Genomic DNA, 18,541 nt, shown 5'->3' with positions numbered 1-18,541 from the left:
TATTCCTCATAATGTGACGAATGTGGAGAGAATTGCTCTCAAGCGAATAATCCCATTTGTATTGTGAACAGAATAGAACATAAAGAACATAATTATCGAAAGTGAAGAAACAACAACAGCAGTACGGAGGAACACAGCAGAGAGATACTTGGAGGAAAGAAGGGGAAACTATTAGGATGAGAGGAAGAAACAGGATGCCAATGGCTATGTATCAAAGCTCAAACAGCACAGAACGGGCTAAAAGAAGATCAGGAAGGGAAAATCGTGAGTGAAACATCAATGAAACAAAATTGGAGTGGTGTGTGGCCGGATAAGGGAGAAAACAACAAACCCTTGAAAGGAAGGAGTGGAAATGGAGAGGGTTAATGAGGGTAGTAAAGATCAGAAGAATCAATGGGGGTGACCCAAGGAGATGGTGAAGATATAGATGAATAAACAACATTAAATAGATTGAGAAAGTAAGTTCTACAGGCAAGACAAAAGAGTAACTAATGAGGGTAAGTGGCTTACTTGCAGATGACATGAGCCCTGTACCTACCAGAGGGGTGGAGGAGGGGGGGGGCAGTGTACAGAAAATGCAGAGAGCACAAGACCATGAAGAAGGTGGTAGAAGACAGAGGTAAGAGACCCCTCCGCATTGCAAGAGTAACAGGCCCAGAGATTCCACTTCATCGAGGGAGATTCCAATGATTTAAGGGTCTTGGTTTCCACAATATCGAGACATGCAAGGTGTGAGGCGGAGGCACCAGCCCAAAGGAAAGAGCAGTATTTCATCAAGCGGCAGAGGAAGGACTTAGAAGTTGTTTGAAGTTCAGATTAATGAAGAAAAGACTTTCAACCAGGGATGATGTCGAGTTCTGCACCAGGGACGATACGCAGTGTGCAGCTGGCTTTGGAGACCCATTTGTATACATGGTTTATCAAAGAGAGATGACAGCTGATGATGAGCACCAACAATTCAAGAGACTGAACCTCTTCAAGAAGATTGTTAAGAACGTAGATATGAGGGTTTGCCTGATGGTTCTTTCGGAGAGACAGAGTAAGAGTGTGACATTTGTCAGGTTGAAAGACATGTTCCAAGTCCTTGACCAGCTTGTGATTTTAACAAGGTCTGCAGAGAGGGAAGAGGCTACTGCCTGCCTATCTGGAGGATGAAATATGCTCTGGCAGAGGGTGGAATGTTGTTTTTTTATGCAACCTGTGGCTGCTGCTTGCATCATTTCTTGGAAGCGTGGTTGTGTTACTGACGTTAGCTCTGGATGCCATAGGCAGAGGGTTTGGAGAGAAAGGCGGGATGCCAGACTGTATCCTATGCTCGAGATATGTCCAGAGAGACGGCCCTGATCTCATGTCTGACATTGTATTGATCTCGTATGACCTTGGGCTAACTGTGTTTCAAAGTACTTATTCCTGTTGCATGTTGGGTAATTTAATAATGACAAATTTATAGCATGGGTTTTCTTCATGGCTGTTGGTGCTTCTGCGTATATATTTATAATTGTACGTAAAAAGGATGAAGATATCTCCAACAAGATGTTTGAATATACATCATGCGGATTGAAAATATTCTCAAGAAGATCTTGAAAAATCCGAGTAAGAAAAACAGAACCAGGTTTCGAACTTCAACAATGTCAGCAAATACTTTACCACGTTGGCATTCAGTAGCTAGATTGACTTCATGATGACATTCATCAAACTTACAAAATACACGTTCCCCCAAAAACAGCAAGACGAGTAATACTGGGAAAGTGAGCGAACATTAGGTGGTGGACCTGGGACAGACAGGATGATGTAATGGATGAAGATGAGGGCCATTTCCTGGTGAACTTTCCAAAGTAATGGATACAATGTCCTGTAGATCGGTACGTCTCAGAAACATAATCATTATGATCGATACGGTCCACAGACACTGATGGTGATGAATAGTTGGACTGCTCATGGAAGAACGGGACTAATCATATTTGAGGACAACAGTACTGCTACATCTGGGATGTTTACACCTTCACACCATCAATGGAAGACAGTTCATTATACTGTATGTAATAATCTGTGCAAACATCACTCTGTGATCATGAGGACCTTCATCCAAAGAAAGTGAAATAAAAAGGGCCTTCCAATAACCTGCCCAATCTCTAGACCAATGTCCAAAAGAACAGCGAGATGAGACAGCCTGTGTTGAGAAATTCATGAAGTCCACATCACGCCGGACAATATTGGATGGAATTTCAGATCATATCCCGGATGGTATTCACACAATGATAGAGCAATGTTTAGTTTGTATGCAGGGAACAGCTCCCCGCTCTTCATCGGAAACCCTTAATTATAATGGGATGTGTGCTGTTTCGGTGATTTTTAGATCTTATCATAACACAAAGGATTTCCCTCAACAACATGACTGACAGATACTGTCAACCACTGATTTATTAATGGATCTTTGCTAGTACCGATAATCCAGCACGACAATAACTCACATATGATTCACTAATATAATTCTGTGCTTTTGATCAGTTTATTGTAAACTCATGACTTATGGTACTTCCTATTCCGGTGCACTGTTCAATACATCTCCTCTGACAACCAACTGTATCTGGGTTGTGATTATTTGTGTGCGTACTCTACCCATGGTTATTAATTCACCTTTCTTCGGTCCCGATCTATCACAGATACTACAGCTTGGGTTTGGATGTTTAAATGTGTTTCTCATGTGTAGACGAAGGTTGAGGCGGTTACAAAGAGAGCGGATTTCCAGAGGTCTGGTCAGTGGGACGTCATTACTGTGGATGAAGATGGAACAAAGCATGACATGGTGTTCGATGCCGTCATGGTGTGTTCCGGTCACAACTACAACCCAAACATGCCCATCGACTCATTTCCTGGTACTGCACTTCTCTGTCACGAATTCCTTGTGAAGGACTTTGTGAAGCGGCGTTATCATTTTCTGTCCACTGTTCAATACCGGTATACCTACTATTCGAGATGTTAGATGAGGCGATACAATCTAGTTGCAACTATAAAGTGAAGAAAAATGTAAGAAGTCTTCAAGGTAGAAGTTGGATTTTAAAGCCGATGGAGAGAGTGTGAGTGTCAAATCTCTGGACAGGACAGGTAAAGGTACTTTGCAAAGAGATATATCAATTACTGCATGGAAAGTATTCAGAATTTTTTGCTTGTTTAAACTGACATTGAAGTTTCATTGAATTTGTGGCGAAACGGAAAATTTCTCACGTATCTATCGGATTTCCGGTTTCAGAGGAACGCCATTGTCACTTTCACTTCCTTGCCAAGCATTTTACACTTTGCCGATTCCCTTTGCAGGCATTGAAAATTTTAAGGGGAAAATAATCCACAGCAAAGATTACAAGAAACCCTCAGCATATACGGGCAAGAACGTGCTCGTCATTGGTTTTGGAAACTCTGGTGGTGACATTGCCACTGAGCTCAGCGAACACGCTTCCCAGGTGCGTGACACGATCGTACTCTCATCGCGCCCGTCCATGCGGTGGCACTCTTCTCGTACACCAGAACGAAATAACTTTCAAACAGATATGTTCACAGTGATACATTCCAAACTTATCATGAGACAAGCCGTCCGTAGCATATCCCTCACACATACGTCTTTGGGTTCATCTCTGGTACGTCCGAAGAGTACAACTGTGTGGTAATGTAGCCTGGTGAAAGGTTGTATTGTAGAATGACTTGTGATGCATCAGCGTTTTCTACAAAAGGAAAAGTTCAGTATTGAGAACATCCCACATCCCTGATACTTGGTGTGGTTCCAACATCGTAACACAGGACGTGTTCAAGATTGAGGTTTTTACAACGAAAATGGCCGCCAGTCCACCAATCGGCCATCTTTGATGAGATTACAAAATAAAGTGAGGTGCATGTGCATGCCATCGTTTACTGTGCCAAGTTTGAACAAATTCGGACAATGTGTGTCTGAGAAATGTTTGGGGACACATATATGTAACAAAATGGCCGCCGGTCGGCCATCTCGGATACGATCTCGAAAAACAATGACATACATATGCAAACCAACAATCATTATCTGTGCGCTAAATTTGAACAAGATTGGTAACTGCATGTCTGAGAAATGGTTGAGGACATGTTCGATTCCGGTTTTCAAAAATAAAATAAAATGGACGCCAGTCAGCCATCTTTGAATAATGATGTGCATATGTATACCATCATGTAGCCTGGTGTTGGCGCAGTGGTTAGGGCAGCGGCTTGGGATCCAAAAGGTCCTGAGTTCAAGCCCCGTTGGGCCACTGAATTAATAGACCAAGGGGTTGACTCAGCCTGTCATCCTTCCGAGGTCGGCGAAATGAGTACCAGTGTACTGGGCCGGTGTATACCCCGGTTAAAATAGGTGTACCATATCCCTGTGTCGTAAGAGGCGACCAGGGTTGCGTCAGGAAGGGCATCCGGCGTAAAACATGTGCCAAATCACTATGCGGATCATACGGATGATCCGCTGTGGCGACCCCTAACGGGAGCAGCCGAAAGAAGAAGAAGAAGATGTATACCATCATGTATTATCATTGTGCCAAGTACGAATAAAATCGGTCCACATATGTCTGAGATATGGTTGCGGATGCACACACGCACGCACATGGAAATCGAAACTAAATCCATAAGCCCCCATTTCAGACCATTCTAACCGGGGCTAATAATGGTCCGAGTACTGATCCCTGAGGTACTCCGCTACTTACATCCACCAGGAAGACATCCAACCACTCACAGTCACTCTTTGCTTCCTAACACGAAGGCAGTTTGCAATCCAATTAGCTACCTGACCAGCCACTCCACAAGCCCTCACTTTTTCTGACAACCTCCGATGTGATATCTCATCGAATGCCTTCTTAAAGTCTAGACATACTATGTCCACTGCCATTCCCTCATCCACCCAATCGGACACTGCTTCATAGAACTCTAAAAGATTAGATAGACAGGAACTACCTTTGGTAAACCCATGCTGACTACTGTTAATTAGTCAATGCATAGTGTTGCGGTTCTGTGAAGCCGTCGCTCCCCAAGGCAAGTGCATACGACATATAGCGATCCCCAGGTAGTTATTTCATTAGTATTCATTTCAGTTAGCCCTTCCCTCACATCTTGTGGGTATATGGAACAAGATTTGTTCGGAGGGCTTTGAGCTAGGTCTAATTCCAATCGCTATCTCTTTATTTTTAGTATACTTTGCTGTACACACGATCCTCGATTCATGCATGCATGCATGCCACAGACTGCATAGTAACAAGGACAGCTTCATGAGTATATGCCACCAAAACCCCATTCAAAAGATTCACAGTTCCAGACTCATGGGGACCAACCACACATTTCATAACCATCCCTTTCCGTTCCAGTCGATGCAATGAAATCCCGCAAGGCGAATGAGTATTTTACCCCATTATAAGTTCAATTAAAGTATATTTTCCCACAATTCCCCCGTTTTGTTCATACAGAACAACACAAGGGTTTGTTCCGTAAGGACAAACCTCCAAAAATTTTAATTTGTCTGGCTAGCGGGAGGTCCGTTTCCACAGCATCACCCAGACTTGCGCTCCGTGGTAGGTTAACATCCGAGCAAGTGAATGCAACCCCAAGTGCCACCACCTCCCCTTCCTCTCTTGTCCACAGAATGTTGGCGCCTAAGCACCCTGTAAGAAAAGAACCCTATGCACACCAAACATACACATCCAATAGGCAATCACCTTTTCTAATTATACTAATCATCTTTTGTTTGAGCAAGCAGCTCAAATTTCCTTTTCCCCTTCAGTTTCTAAAGTTTCTTTATTGACCTACATCCCTTCATCACAATCATCCAACTGTTTTTGATTCTTTTGCAACGATTGTTGAATTCTTTCAAAAGGGCTTTCATCAAACTAAGGGGCAATTGTGTTTGCATTTTCGTGTTTTCCAGAAAATTCCACCAACACGGTGCCTCGACCAGTTTTACACTAGATTCCTCATTTTCTTGCTTTTCTGGGTTTTCTGGATCTTCATGGTCACCATGGTTGCTCAAAGATGGTCGGTCCAGAAAAAACGTAATGTGCCACCATCGCTGTTACTGTGACAAATTTATCTCACGCACTCCCTTTAGTGCCTTAATGCACGCTATAATAACAACAATAGCACCGAATATCATAAGTCCAATCACCAAAAAATGGAGTATCCGTGCTCCCATCCACCAAGCATTCCCTTTTGCCGGGATCCAAAATCACATCCCTTGTTATAGTCATGGTATTTTTTTAGTCTCTCTCTCTTAATCTTGGCAGTTAGATCATCTACTTGTTCTGAATTATTGGGGATACATGTACAACATTCAGACCCCACAATGGCACATGTGCCCCCCACCCCCACCCCAACAGCCAATAAAACATCAAGGGCAATGCAATTCTGCATGGCTATTTTTCGAATGGCAATTACTTCTGCGTTCACGTTAGTAAAACCCTCAGCAGTATTATGAGCGATTTTCTGTAAAGAGGCTCCCATATTAATATACTCCTGAGCAGTCTTGGCAGCACCATACATGGGAAAGGCAATCATGAAGAATCTTTCAGTTCATGAAATAGACTTTTTCTGTCTATTCTGTGGCATAAAAGGTGATTGGTCAGAAATGCGGATTTGGGGTATCACATATCCTAAATAGCAGGATCCTGTTCATCAAAATGGCAACCATGGACCAGCTCAATATCCACATATGAAATAAGTATTATTTAAAGCTGCTTGGGGTTCTGTGGGGTTGTCTGGTTGTATATCTATGACTATCCTTGTCCTGCTGGTTTGACCTTAATTGTAGTTTCAATTGTAATTTTTGTTCTAAGGTATATAGCATCATATTGACATGGTGAGTTACCTAAGTCAGATCCATTGCAGAAATGACGAACCAGACAAACTCGTCCTGTTTCTTTTTCCATAACTTCAAAATATGGTGGATGTATTTCCAATAATTCCACAGTCCTTCCTTTATACCGAGGAATCCACCATCCCTTGTAACCAGTACAGTTATATCCTCCTTTCTCCCATCTACCATTTTCGCTTTTATCGTCTGAATTGATGGTTTTACTTTCCATTTCCAGAAATGGGTGGCTGCCCATTTCCTTATTTGTGGTCGCTTCATAGACTAGTTAGTCCTCAGAAATCTAATTTTATTTTGACTTTCCTATTGCCTAGACCGTTGAGACCTTCTATTCTCATACCCCTTATGCCCCTGGCTCTCGCAACCTTGGCACACTATTCCACCCATGTCACGAGCCCAATGGCAAAATTTGCGCCTCTTCGCCAACCCGTGACTCGGTGACTTATATTTCCTATGCAGTGCCCCTGCCGTCTTCTGACTTGGCAGTTTCACAACTTTCTGTGCAATGCCTCCTGCCACCGCCTGTGACTGGGTGTTTTGATCCCAACCAAACAAGATGTTAGACTAACTAAAGGAACTATAAGTTCCCCTACCTCTAATGGCGCAATGCCGGGAAACCCCGACACTATTCCCGGATCCTAAAATTTTATACAATAAACAACCTTGTAGTCTTACCTGTAAGTTTTGGTTTGGGCCTGAGCAACATCCACAGAGAGAAGTGGGGCAAGCTACCTGGCCACATCAATTCACCCTCTAATAAGTGATTTAAAAGTTTTCTTACCTTTTCCCCTCATTCTCCTTTAGCGCCAGGTGCTTGCTGTCTGCCAGGCAGAGGCCCCTCTCCCCTCTCCAGACTGGCAGGCCCTGTTCACTGCGCCAGATGCTATCGTGGAAGTTTGAATACTTATAAAACAGAAAAGGCTTTGTCGTGCAATTAAGTTTGTTTATTGTGACAAAACAAAGATGCCCATGCAGAGCGAAAGCCTGTTGTGAAATACAAGCAATCCCTCTCTATATGTGCAGTTACACTGAGATATATATATATATATATATATATATATATATATATATATATATATATATATATATATATATATATATATATATATGTACATATTATTTTAATGAGGCGTGGTGTCTGCCATAAGCATCATTTCCAGGAAAACTAATTAATCAATGATAAGCCACAGAAAGGGTTTGACAAAGTACAGCAGCGTTTTGTAAAGTTAAAATAATGAAAACCGGATGGAATACAGCTCCTTATCTGCTCCTGGCTCCAGCTGGCAAGATGAGGGAGGATGAGAAAATGACCTTTTGTCAGGGAATACTTGTGCTCGTGCAGTATAGATAAGGGCTACAAAGACTCAACAGTTTCTGGAGGAAGTTGCACACAGCTGACTAACCTCCCTGCTAACCTTTCCCTGAATACCTTCATTAAATTCTCTCTGGCACACAAGCTTTACTAAGGCTAATTAGTATTTTACCCCATCATAAGTTCAATTAAAGTATAGTTTCCCACAGTGGCATATGCTAATGAAGCTGTCCTTGTTGCGATGCAGTCTGTGCAGTGCATTCAAGTATGACGAGAGGGTCTTGTGCGCAGCAAATTAAATTAAAATCAACAAAAGGATAGCGAATTGAATTAATAGTGACTAGAACATACCAAAATCACGAATCGCTGGTCACCTTCATTCTTTCATTCCTCTTTTTTCCCGCCTTTGGAATGGACTCCCACACCGTCTTCAATCCAACCATTCCCTCCAGGCCTTCAAAACAGCTGTTCACCACCACCTCTTATCTTCCCCCATCCAAAACCACAATTCTTTTCTTCCCCGTTAATCCATCCCAAACCCACCTCCTTCAAATTCCCTGCTTTTCTTCCTGAAAGTCCCTGTAATGTCCATCTTGTTTACCCCGTGTTCCCCGCCCCATCCCTCTCCCTTCCACAGATCTCCGAATGTCTCTGTTCCCCACTGTTTTGTCCTTCCATCTCCCACCCTTATTGTCTCCTTCCCCCCTTGGTGTGTGTTGTATGTCAGCTCTCGTAGGAGCCTCGACAATGTATACAAAAACAACAACAACAAAAATGACCGAACTAAAAGCGCTTGCAATGCATCTTGACCCATATACCCAATAGACATGAGGGAAGGGCTAACTAAAACGAATACTAATGAAATAACTGCCTGGGGACCACAATATGTTGTAGGCATTTGCCTTTGGGAGTGACGGTTTTGCAGAACCACAACACTCTTTAAATGGTTCCTCATCTGGCCCATAATTGTCCCCAACACCTTCCCCACAACTGAAGTCAAACTAACAGGTCTATAGTTTCCCAATTATTTTCTGGATCCTTTCTAAAACTAATGGTGTTACATTTGCAACTCTCCAATCCTCCGGTACGTCTCCTGACTGCAGTGAACTGTTGAAAATGCCTTATATTCTCAGCTGTTGGCAATTCTTATGACTTATTGTGGAAATGCTGAAGCAAAATACCTGTTTAATAAGCCTGCCATCCTGCTTTCCTCATCAACCACTCTCCCAGTGCTATTTTTCAATGGGTCCACACTGGTCCTAACCTGTTCTTTTCCCCTGATTTACTTAAATAAAGCCTTGTTATTATATTTAATATTCTTAGCCTTGTCCTTCTCATACTCTCTTTTGGCTTGTTGAGTTATTTTCTCAACTCACCTCTGTTTACTTCGATAATGATATAAATCAAACTCCAGTCCTGTTATTTTAAACATAATAAATACCTTCTGCTTCTCCTTACTGGCATTCCTTATCTAACTGCTCAACCACCCTGGTCTCTTTCTGTTTCTAGTTTTACATAAACCTCGTTGGAATGTACTTACTCTGCACTCTACACATTTGGTCCTTGAAGGTTTCACATTTCTCTGATGTTGATTGTCCTATTGTTAGAGTCTCCCAATCTACATCACCAAATTCTCTCCTCATTCCCTCAAGGTTTGCCTTCCTCAAATCTCAGAGCGATGGGCTGCATTAGCTGATTGTTGATGCTCAGAAAATGCAATCGATTAATCCTGCCACTTGGCAACAAGCAATGTAAAGGAAGAATGTCGTACTGTAGTCATGTAATTCAAACTAATTTTGATAACGATTTGAGAGTGGTTTTTTTTTTTTAACTTTCCTTCTCCTTTCGCCCCTTTCAGGTGTTTTTGAGCACACGACGAGGTGCCTGGGTCCTCAGTCGGATGTCCGATGGAGGCTATCCCTATGATTTACTCATGCTGACTCGCTGGAAGAACTTTTTGAGGTACTATCTACCTTGGGATATGTTTATCAGATTTGAAGAAAGGAAAGCGAACATCCGGTTCAATCACAAAATCTTTGGGGCAAACCCGACATTCAGGTAACATTAATCTTTTGTTTACGATGATCTGTTCTGTTTCAATCAATGAAGGACAAATTAAATGTGAACAGCATTTCCTTGAATACAAAAAAAAAACATTTTTCCTTAAAGAAAATCCATATTTTATTGATTGTTGCTCAAAAGTTGTTGACATTGTTGACACACCGGCATTCTCCACAGGACCAAGTCTGTCCTTGAGCCCCCTGGACATTCTCACAACCTCCAATGCCTCTGCATATGATGCAACATAACGTACATGCACGTACATGCATGCTATAAGCTGACGATGGCAGAGGAAGGAATTGGCCCTGCAGAGAATTTACATGATCATAGCCGGCTTTGCAGGCCAACCTGGAGATCTTAAGACCTGCCCAAGTTTTGGAGATAAGATATATAGGGTGTTCACATTGAAATGAAACAAATTTGAAGCTTTATAATTTTTTATTGAATAATGCAAACAGAGGAATATTCATACATTTCAGAGTCAGTATGCTTGAGTTTGATTTGGTATCTGGATACATAATATTCGGATGCATTAGGGTATGCTCGAGTAAACAATCAACATGTACTCGTTTTCCCCTCCACACATTTTCTAACATCTCGGGGGTTACGGAGGCCGGTGCCGCTGTGATGCGCTCTTTCAGCTGAACAATGTCTTGCACCTTTGTGTAGTACACTTTGCACTTCCCATGTAAAATTTAAACATCAAAAGTTATAAGGCTTCAAAGTTGTTTTATTTCAATGTGGACACACTTTGCAGCTTACAATGATAACCAGAAGCTCCAGAAATTGTACCTTTCCCAGAGGCTAACTGCTAAAATATATTTGGGGATTTGCTAGCTGTCCTTAAGGAACAACAAAGTGTGAGCAAGACCTTCCTGCTTTCGATAATTTCTCCCTAAATCAGTGGCAACTCTACTACAGCGCAATAATTTGATCTGGCATAGCGCTGCGTGAAATGATTGTGTCGTGGAATTGATCATTTCAATGGATTGTACTGTACTTGCATCCATTATCGTTTGCACAATGTTCCTTCCTCGCGTCTTATTGTTGGCAGATTTTTGAGTCAGCAGATGGTGGTCAATGACTATTTTCCCATTTGTATCATGAAAGGAAAGTTGGTCATGAAACCCAACGTGGCATCGTTCACGGATACGGCAGCTGTATTTGTGGACGGATCTCGGGTGGAAAGCTTGGACATGGTTGTTTTCGCCACTGGTTTTTGTTTCCAGTTCCCTTTCCTCGAGGTGGATGATACATTCACCGTATGTGATAACTGCAATTGCTTGTACAAAAATGTCTTCCTGCCAATGATACAACCACCAACACTTGCATTCATCAACCTTGTTGAAGGAAATGTCGCAGCGACTTCATTGTGTGAAATGCAAAGCCGCTGGGTAACTCGCATCTTCAAAGGTAAGATTGTAAATTTGAACAGTAAAGTCTGCTGTAAAACTGTTGGATTTGTGCTTCGCAGGTAGGGTGTTGCATCGACCATTGTGACGTGCACTTGCTCATACCTGTCAACTCAAGCTTTAATCACCAATACAGCCGACTTACTTAAAAAAAAAACACGCCATCCGAGTGCGCATCTCAAAGCACACTCATGTCCATAGGGATGTAAGGCCCGCTGTCACACATCACATGTAGTTAGGTTGGACATGTAAAATATCTCAGTTTGCTGGTTCATTGGTGGTATGTTTGTCATGAAACAAACATGTTTGAAGTCATGTTTGGTATTGGTGGTATCATTAGCAATTCATATCCAGCAGGTGAGAGTATTATGGCGTAAAATTACACAGGTGTGATGGGACAAAAGGCCTTTATGCTCTTTTACTTCCTCGTGAATTGAAATTGCAAATATCAAAGACCATTTTACATAAAACGAAATGTGTATGTGAGAAATATTGGAAGGGTTCATAGATAAAGTGTTCCCACGCACCAAATTCATCACTGCAGGTAAGTCTACTGATCTATCCCTCTACCTCAAGGTACATAACCAATTCCCTCTTAAAAACCTTCATTGTTAGACGACTTTGTTGCAATTTTGTTCACATAGTACACCTCAAAGGGTAAACTGCTAAAATAAATGTATATCCGTAATGGTAAGTGTTAAGGATTTTTGTTTAACGTTTTGATCCTTTCTTTTACAGGCCTTCTATCCTTGCCGGACAAAGCAGAAATGCTCAAGGACATTTCTAACGAGCAAGAGAAAAATTCACGCAAGTATGTTTTCCAGAAATGATGAAGGTGTTGTCAGTGCAAGGTGTGTGCGAACCTTCAATCACCAGCCCCGTGCACATGGGACTGCCCACTGATAACCGAGCAATGGTTGGCCAAATCCAAAACCATGAGCAGGAAATGGAATCTTATGCTTTGAAGGTGTCAGACATGAATCGAATTGGCCTTGTTTGCCATCGGCAAAGAGCCTGGTGAGCAGAGTAGGATGTCGGCCTTGAAGGCTGAAGATACGTACGTCCATGATCTCTTGACTGAGATTGAGGGCCTCCAACCATTGTAGAGAGAGAGAGAGAGAGAGAGAGAGAGAGAGAGAGAGAGAGAGAGAGAGAGAGAGAGAGAGAGAGAGAGAGAGAGAGAGAGAGAGAGAGAGAGAGAATGAGAATGAGAATGAGAATGAGAATGAGAATGAGAATGAGAATGAGAATGGCAGAATGGCAGAATAATGTCCAGAGTTGAGTGACCGGGAAGGAATGTAAACTGATCAGGCTGTAAGAAAACAGGAAAGAATTGATATTAACAGCAATGATAGATTGCATGACTTTATTTGAATTATAGCTTGTAGTTGATAGCATCTGTTTTTTTGCACCTTTGTTGTGGAAGGGTGTGATGTTTGCTTGTGCGAATCTTAAGTGATGACCTAACGTTGTTCTCAGTCGGGTCAGTATGGGTTTGAGAGTCGAGGAGTGGCAGCCAAAACCTGAATCCTATCCATGCTCCTCCTGATGACTCCAATGCTGTATTGTCAGTTATTTGATTCTGCCTCAAGAAAGCAAGTTGTTTCGCCACAACTTTCTTACCGCAAGATTCATTGTCCTGGGGCTGAGAGGATGGACAGGATAGTCACAGATGGGATGGGACAAACCGGTACATGAGAGAGATTTGGCTTTTGTGAAAGTATTTTCAGGAGGAATCTTTATCAGATGTTGTGGAGAAGGTGGCCATGTCCTTTTGTGGGAGGACAGGTTGCAATCCTTGCCAGTTCGCCTGAGCAAGCAGACATATTCAGTGGCATTGACGTTGCTTCCTCTCAAATGCCACATAGGTAGAGGAGCTGACCATATGGAGGATGAACAGGAGAGGTTGGGTGTAAAGTTCGTCTTCACCACATTCAAGATAGAGGATGTACGAGTTGTAGATGCCTGTGTTAAAAAATGAAGAGATTGGGTCAGATCTCATCACACAAAGCCTTCACTGCAAGGCCGTGGGCTGATTCCTATAGAGCTGATACCCAACCAGGATTCTTTTTCAATTATTATTATTATTATTTTTAAATTTAAATTTTCAATTTAAATATATTTTTTAATCTTTCCATTATTTTAATTTTTAGTGAGTCTTGGTGTCCATGGTCTTATTGTCAGGGCAGGCCAGATGAGATCTATGACTTGCTACAGGTACCATGTAAACCTGCACTAACCTGTTTCATTGTCGGGTTGTTGGTGACTTAAACCATCTCTCCCAGCAGGTTTCATGCTGAGGAGGGTGTTTGGTTATGGACACCCAGCAGGATTAAAAATGAAACCTGTCAAATGGTGGAGGAGCTCCTTGTGAGCCAATGGTTATCCATATCTAGTGCCCAACTGGGTCTGTGGACGTCCTCCTGCAGTAGGGTTACTTTTTTTTAGGAGGTTGGTGGCAGGATTTGCACTGCGGCCACCGTAAAACCCCTCACGATGCAAAACACAAGATAAACGCAAAGAAAATTGAAAACCCACTCCATGGGAGTACCCCCTGTGCGGCTGCCACAGTTGCAGCTTAAATCTGAAGTTGCAGCTTAAATCCGGGAGAATGGTACCATCCCATCCTTAGCTGGATGTTGGTAAGCTCAAGGATGAGAGGGTAGCTGAGGAGTTTGCAAACAAGCTGAGTGGGGATTTGAGGGGTTTGGGTGCTTTGGGAGATCTTGAAGAGTTGTGAAGTGCATCCAAGACCACCATCCTTGATGTTGCCAGTGTATGTCTTGGAACTCAACGTAGTGCGAAGAAGAATTTTGTCTCTCAAGGGACACTGGATACCATTGACCAGAGTCGCAGGGCCAGGCTGAATGGCAAAGCTGAGCTGTTCAGGGAGCTGAGGCGTAAAACTGTACGTGCACTAAGGGTGGACAAGGAGGCCTATGTGTGAAGAATGTGCGAGGGGGTAGAGCATCACCTGTGGACAAGTGATTCTTGTCGTGCCTCGAGGGGAATTCGCGCATTGCGTTCTTCCAAGCCCGCCCCTCAATGTACTGCATTTAGAGTAAAGGGTGGTAGGCTCTCGACAGAGGAGTCCGAAGTGAAGGCCCGCTGGGGTGGTTACTTTGAGCGGTTGTTCCAGACTGATCCACCAGCTGTTGAGTTAGATGTCAGGGATGTTACAATCCCAATTGCTGACCCTCCAATCAACTGTGGTCCACCTTTGTTTGTGGAAACACAGACGGCGGTGAACCGGTTGAAATCGGGTGAAGCTCCTGAGATCTGTGGCATCCATGCTGAACTTCTCAAGGCTGGTGGAAATGCTGCACTCGTGTCGTTGCATGCAGTTCTGTGCTTTGCCTGGAACACAGGCATCATCCCAACTGACTGGAAGAGGGGCCTTGTTGTCCCTCTCTGGAAAGGGAAGGGTGATCGCCAAGACTGCAACAACGACTGAAGGGTGAGGATGCTCTCAGTGCCGGGCAAGGTCTTTGCTCGGATAATTGTTGATAGGGTTCACCTCCATCTGCTTGAGCACCAACCAGTCAGGCTTTACACCAAAGAGATCAATGATTTACCATATCCTTGCTCTTCGTGTCCTCACCGAATGCAGACGAGCGTTTCGGTGAACCTCATTGGGTCATTCTGTGCCCCAGTACACATTCCTTTCTCTCGACATCTGTTTGTCCATTTGAACATTCTCTTTGTGCAGTTAAATTTTTCTCTTGAACTCTGTGTTTGGATAAAGAATTGCATTTCGATGTAGGATTCCACAGAATCTTAACAGCTCGGTTTGTCCAGGGCATCTTTTCCTGCAGGTCCTCAGCTATCATTATCTGAACTTATTTGATAAAAGGCATGAAAAACCACTGTAGAGTAGCTATAAAAACGAGCAGACATCCACCAGGCTGAACAGTTCACGTTTTGTATCCCAAATGATAGGCTGGATTTGCATGCGTACCATTCATCCTCGTCATATCCCAAAATCTAATTGGCTTGTTCTTGTCACATACCCAACTCATCCACCTAATTGTATCATAACTCATCCACAACTTTTTGCAATATCGTGCTATATATCGCTTTTGGCCATATCTCTCAATGGTGAAGAATCGCTGAAAAAAAATTCTAGTAGCCGGATCGAGATCTTCACCAAAATTGGATCCATTCATCCTTGTCACACACACAACTTGTCCACCAAGTTTCCTAAAAATCCTTAAATAACTTTTTGAGATATCGTGCTCAAAGACAGACAAGCAGACAGGGATGAAAACTCAACTTCCGTCTACTTTTGGTGGAATCGGTAGTAAATTAATGGTGACTAAAATGGAGAATTTTTTTTTATGGCACACCTAGTATGTATGTACAGGTAAGAAGACATGGGAACAGATTCACAATACCATTAACAGCACAGGAAACAACAGCCGGCGGTTAGACAGGACAGATCCGATCTGGTATTCTTCGTTTGCAGACGTTTTCACATACCTGGCGTCAGTGCAATTGTGAAGAAGCCAGAGACCTAAAGGTATAGGTTGGCTTGTTGGTGTTGTATTTACCATAGTGGGCTACACTAGCCACTCTCGACATGCTATGTGCACCGCACGCACGCAACTTACTTCCTGCGTATCCATTGTAAAATGTATTGTACAAGTTATCTGACAGTAATTCAGTACAAATCTATATTCTCCAATGCGGTACCTCTAATTTCTACAATGTCAAATGTTTACCAAGGACATTTTAAATGAGCAAAGTCCAAGTATATTAACTCTAAAATAAATCTGGTTTGACACTTACATTCGTGGGAGATCTGGCAATTCGTTTTGTTCGTGAGTGTTGGAAGCCAATGGGCCGACCACGTTCCTCGTGGTTGTATCAGGTTGATCAACACCTCAAGGAGATGGGGATGGGCCAGGCATCTGCCTGAGAGATGGCCAGACGTAGGCCCCTGGAGTACCGGCGGAAAGTGGACGCAGCGATGCGTTGCTCCGGTGCATGCTCCCATAACCTGACCTTACCTTTTGTTCGAAGCTGTTTTTTTTTTAAACAGAATGTCACTTGGGCCACAGCAATGCGTTGATTGGGCTGCGTGTGGCTCACAGCCCGCAAATTGAAGACCACTGATTTAACACCTCCATTGAAGACTTGTATTACAATCTGACATTTTTTTCTCCCACATTAGGTTTCCAAACCTGAAGCGACATACTATTGAGATTGAAGATTGCCTTGTCTACACAGATGACCTTGCCCGTCAGATTGGAGTAAGGCCACGCTTCCTGCCTCTGCTTCTGAAAGACCCAGCCCTGGCATTAAACGTCTTCTTTGGACCTCTCACCAGCTACCAATACAGACTGCAGGGTCCTGGGCGCTGGGAAGGGGCAGCACAGGCCATCCGCACCCAGAGTAATCGTGTACTGGTTCCATTCCTGGGAGGTTCTGCCGCATATTCTGACACACAAAGTTTTGGCTTGTTTAACCTGATTGTCTCTCTCATGCTGTTAGCGGGCTGCTGTTTGCTGGTTTGGTTTAAAACTTACTGACCTGCCAAGGAATAGGAATTGCCTTGCTTTTATTAACTTGGTAGAAACAGGAAACAGATGAAGAGTCGATGTTTGTCTCGGAATGTTTGGAAGAAATAGTTTGATTCATTTTCGCTATATTCGAATTTAAATAAAGGATTACTTTCATGCTGTTATGCAGTCGTTAACGCTGACAAATGAAATAAGTCTGAGCACAGTAGAATCCATGGAAAGGCAGATCAAGCACTACACCAGGAAATGACTCGGTGACCCACCTTGTCTCAGCAACGTTGCCCTGTAAGTCTGCAAAGATGCGAAACTAAAACCCTTTCAAATCCCTAGTAGATTACTGTGAAGCTGGGAAAACAAGGTTCCGCATGATGCTGAAAGACCCAAATGACCCTGCAGTAAAATCCAATTTACTCAAGCTCGAGACAGGGCAGAAATAGAAAGTCGATAAGGCTGTTGACGAAGCAGAAGCAGCTCTCCAGTTCAAAGATGTCAAAGGGGCAAGATGCCAATGACACAGGGGGGATGTGGGCATGGTGAAGTGAATGGTGGTGCACAGCAACTTCCAAATAAAGAAGGGACATGGTGATCACAGAAATCAGACAAGAAGAAGACTTCAATCGGGTGCAGTAAGCACTTCAGCAAGAACAACAGGAATGGTGGATAAATGCGAGGACACCTTGCAAAGATCACCAATGTCGAACGGCGTCTGGCACTCCTCTGGATTCACTTTATCATCCGCTCCGTCTTTGACAAGCTCCCATCTGGAACAAATCCGATGAAGTGGGGTAAAACACTGAGTCAAAACACAGTCTGAGCGGAGGGACCAAGAGCAGGGAACATGTGCGACCAATGTGTAGACTATCCAGAGCAAACTGCAGTTATACCTGGAGGAATAACCAATGCATCATGGAAATGTCAGCTTTGTGTGGACAATGCCAGATGCAGAGCTTATCGAAAAAAGTCAATGATAGAACAGAACACACATTTCATCAGAAAAGGCACAAAGGTTAACCAAAAGCAGAAAAAAAAGTCTGTTACATCACCAAGTGTACTCGACTGTGCAAAGGACTGGTAATTGGCATCAGATATTGTTGGCATGAGGAAGTATCTTGATAATATAGCAAGAACAAGATTAAGACCAGACCTGATCCTCTCATTGGACGCATCTACAACAGTCAGAGTAATTGTGTTAACGGTCTCATATGAGCCGTGAACAAGTCATGAACGAGCAAGAGGCATGAGCGCCAAGTTGGTGAAATATTAAGAACTTTTGAAAGAAATCTAAGCCCAAGGGGTCAAACAAACGACTTTGTGGGTCGGTTGGTGCGTCAGCGTATCATCTCCTCAAACAGCTCGGACTGTCCAGCCAGTA

General features: G+C 43.1%; 1 protein-coding gene across 6 annotated transcripts in view; it reads left to right on the top strand.

Moving 5' to 3' along the window:
- The window catches only part of LOC147010234 (flavin-containing monooxygenase 5-like), a 71,321-nt gene extending 53,988 nt beyond the window's left edge, over window positions 1-17,333 (top strand). For all 6 annotated transcript variants that reach the window (XM_085860939.1, XM_085860937.1, XM_085860942.1 and 3 more), the window contains 6 exons: window positions 2,711-2,876; window positions 3,316-3,458; window positions 10,033-10,232; window positions 11,290-11,648; window positions 12,386-12,458; window positions 16,821-17,333. In XM_085860939.1, the coding sequence (XP_085717065.1) occupies window positions 2,711-2,876; window positions 3,316-3,458; window positions 10,033-10,232; window positions 11,290-11,648; window positions 12,386-12,458; window positions 16,821-17,178 (1,299 nt within the window). In that variant the 3' untranslated portion in view covers window positions 17,179-17,333. The remainder of the gene's footprint in view (window positions 1-2,710; window positions 2,877-3,315; window positions 3,459-10,032; window positions 10,233-11,289; window positions 11,649-12,385; window positions 12,459-16,820) is intronic.
- Window positions 17,334-18,541: the final 1,208 nt, after the last annotated feature.

Source organism: Eptatretus burgeri, chromosome 17 (genome assembly GCF_056783735.1).
Source record: "Eptatretus burgeri isolate ZD-2024b chromosome 17, Ebu_testis_v1, whole genome shotgun sequence".
NCBI lineage: Eukaryota > Metazoa > Chordata > Myxini > Myxiniformes > Myxinidae > Eptatretus > Eptatretus burgeri.
The sequence above is the reverse complement of the archived record's forward strand: the minus strand, read 5'-3'. Positions and strand labels throughout refer to the sequence as shown.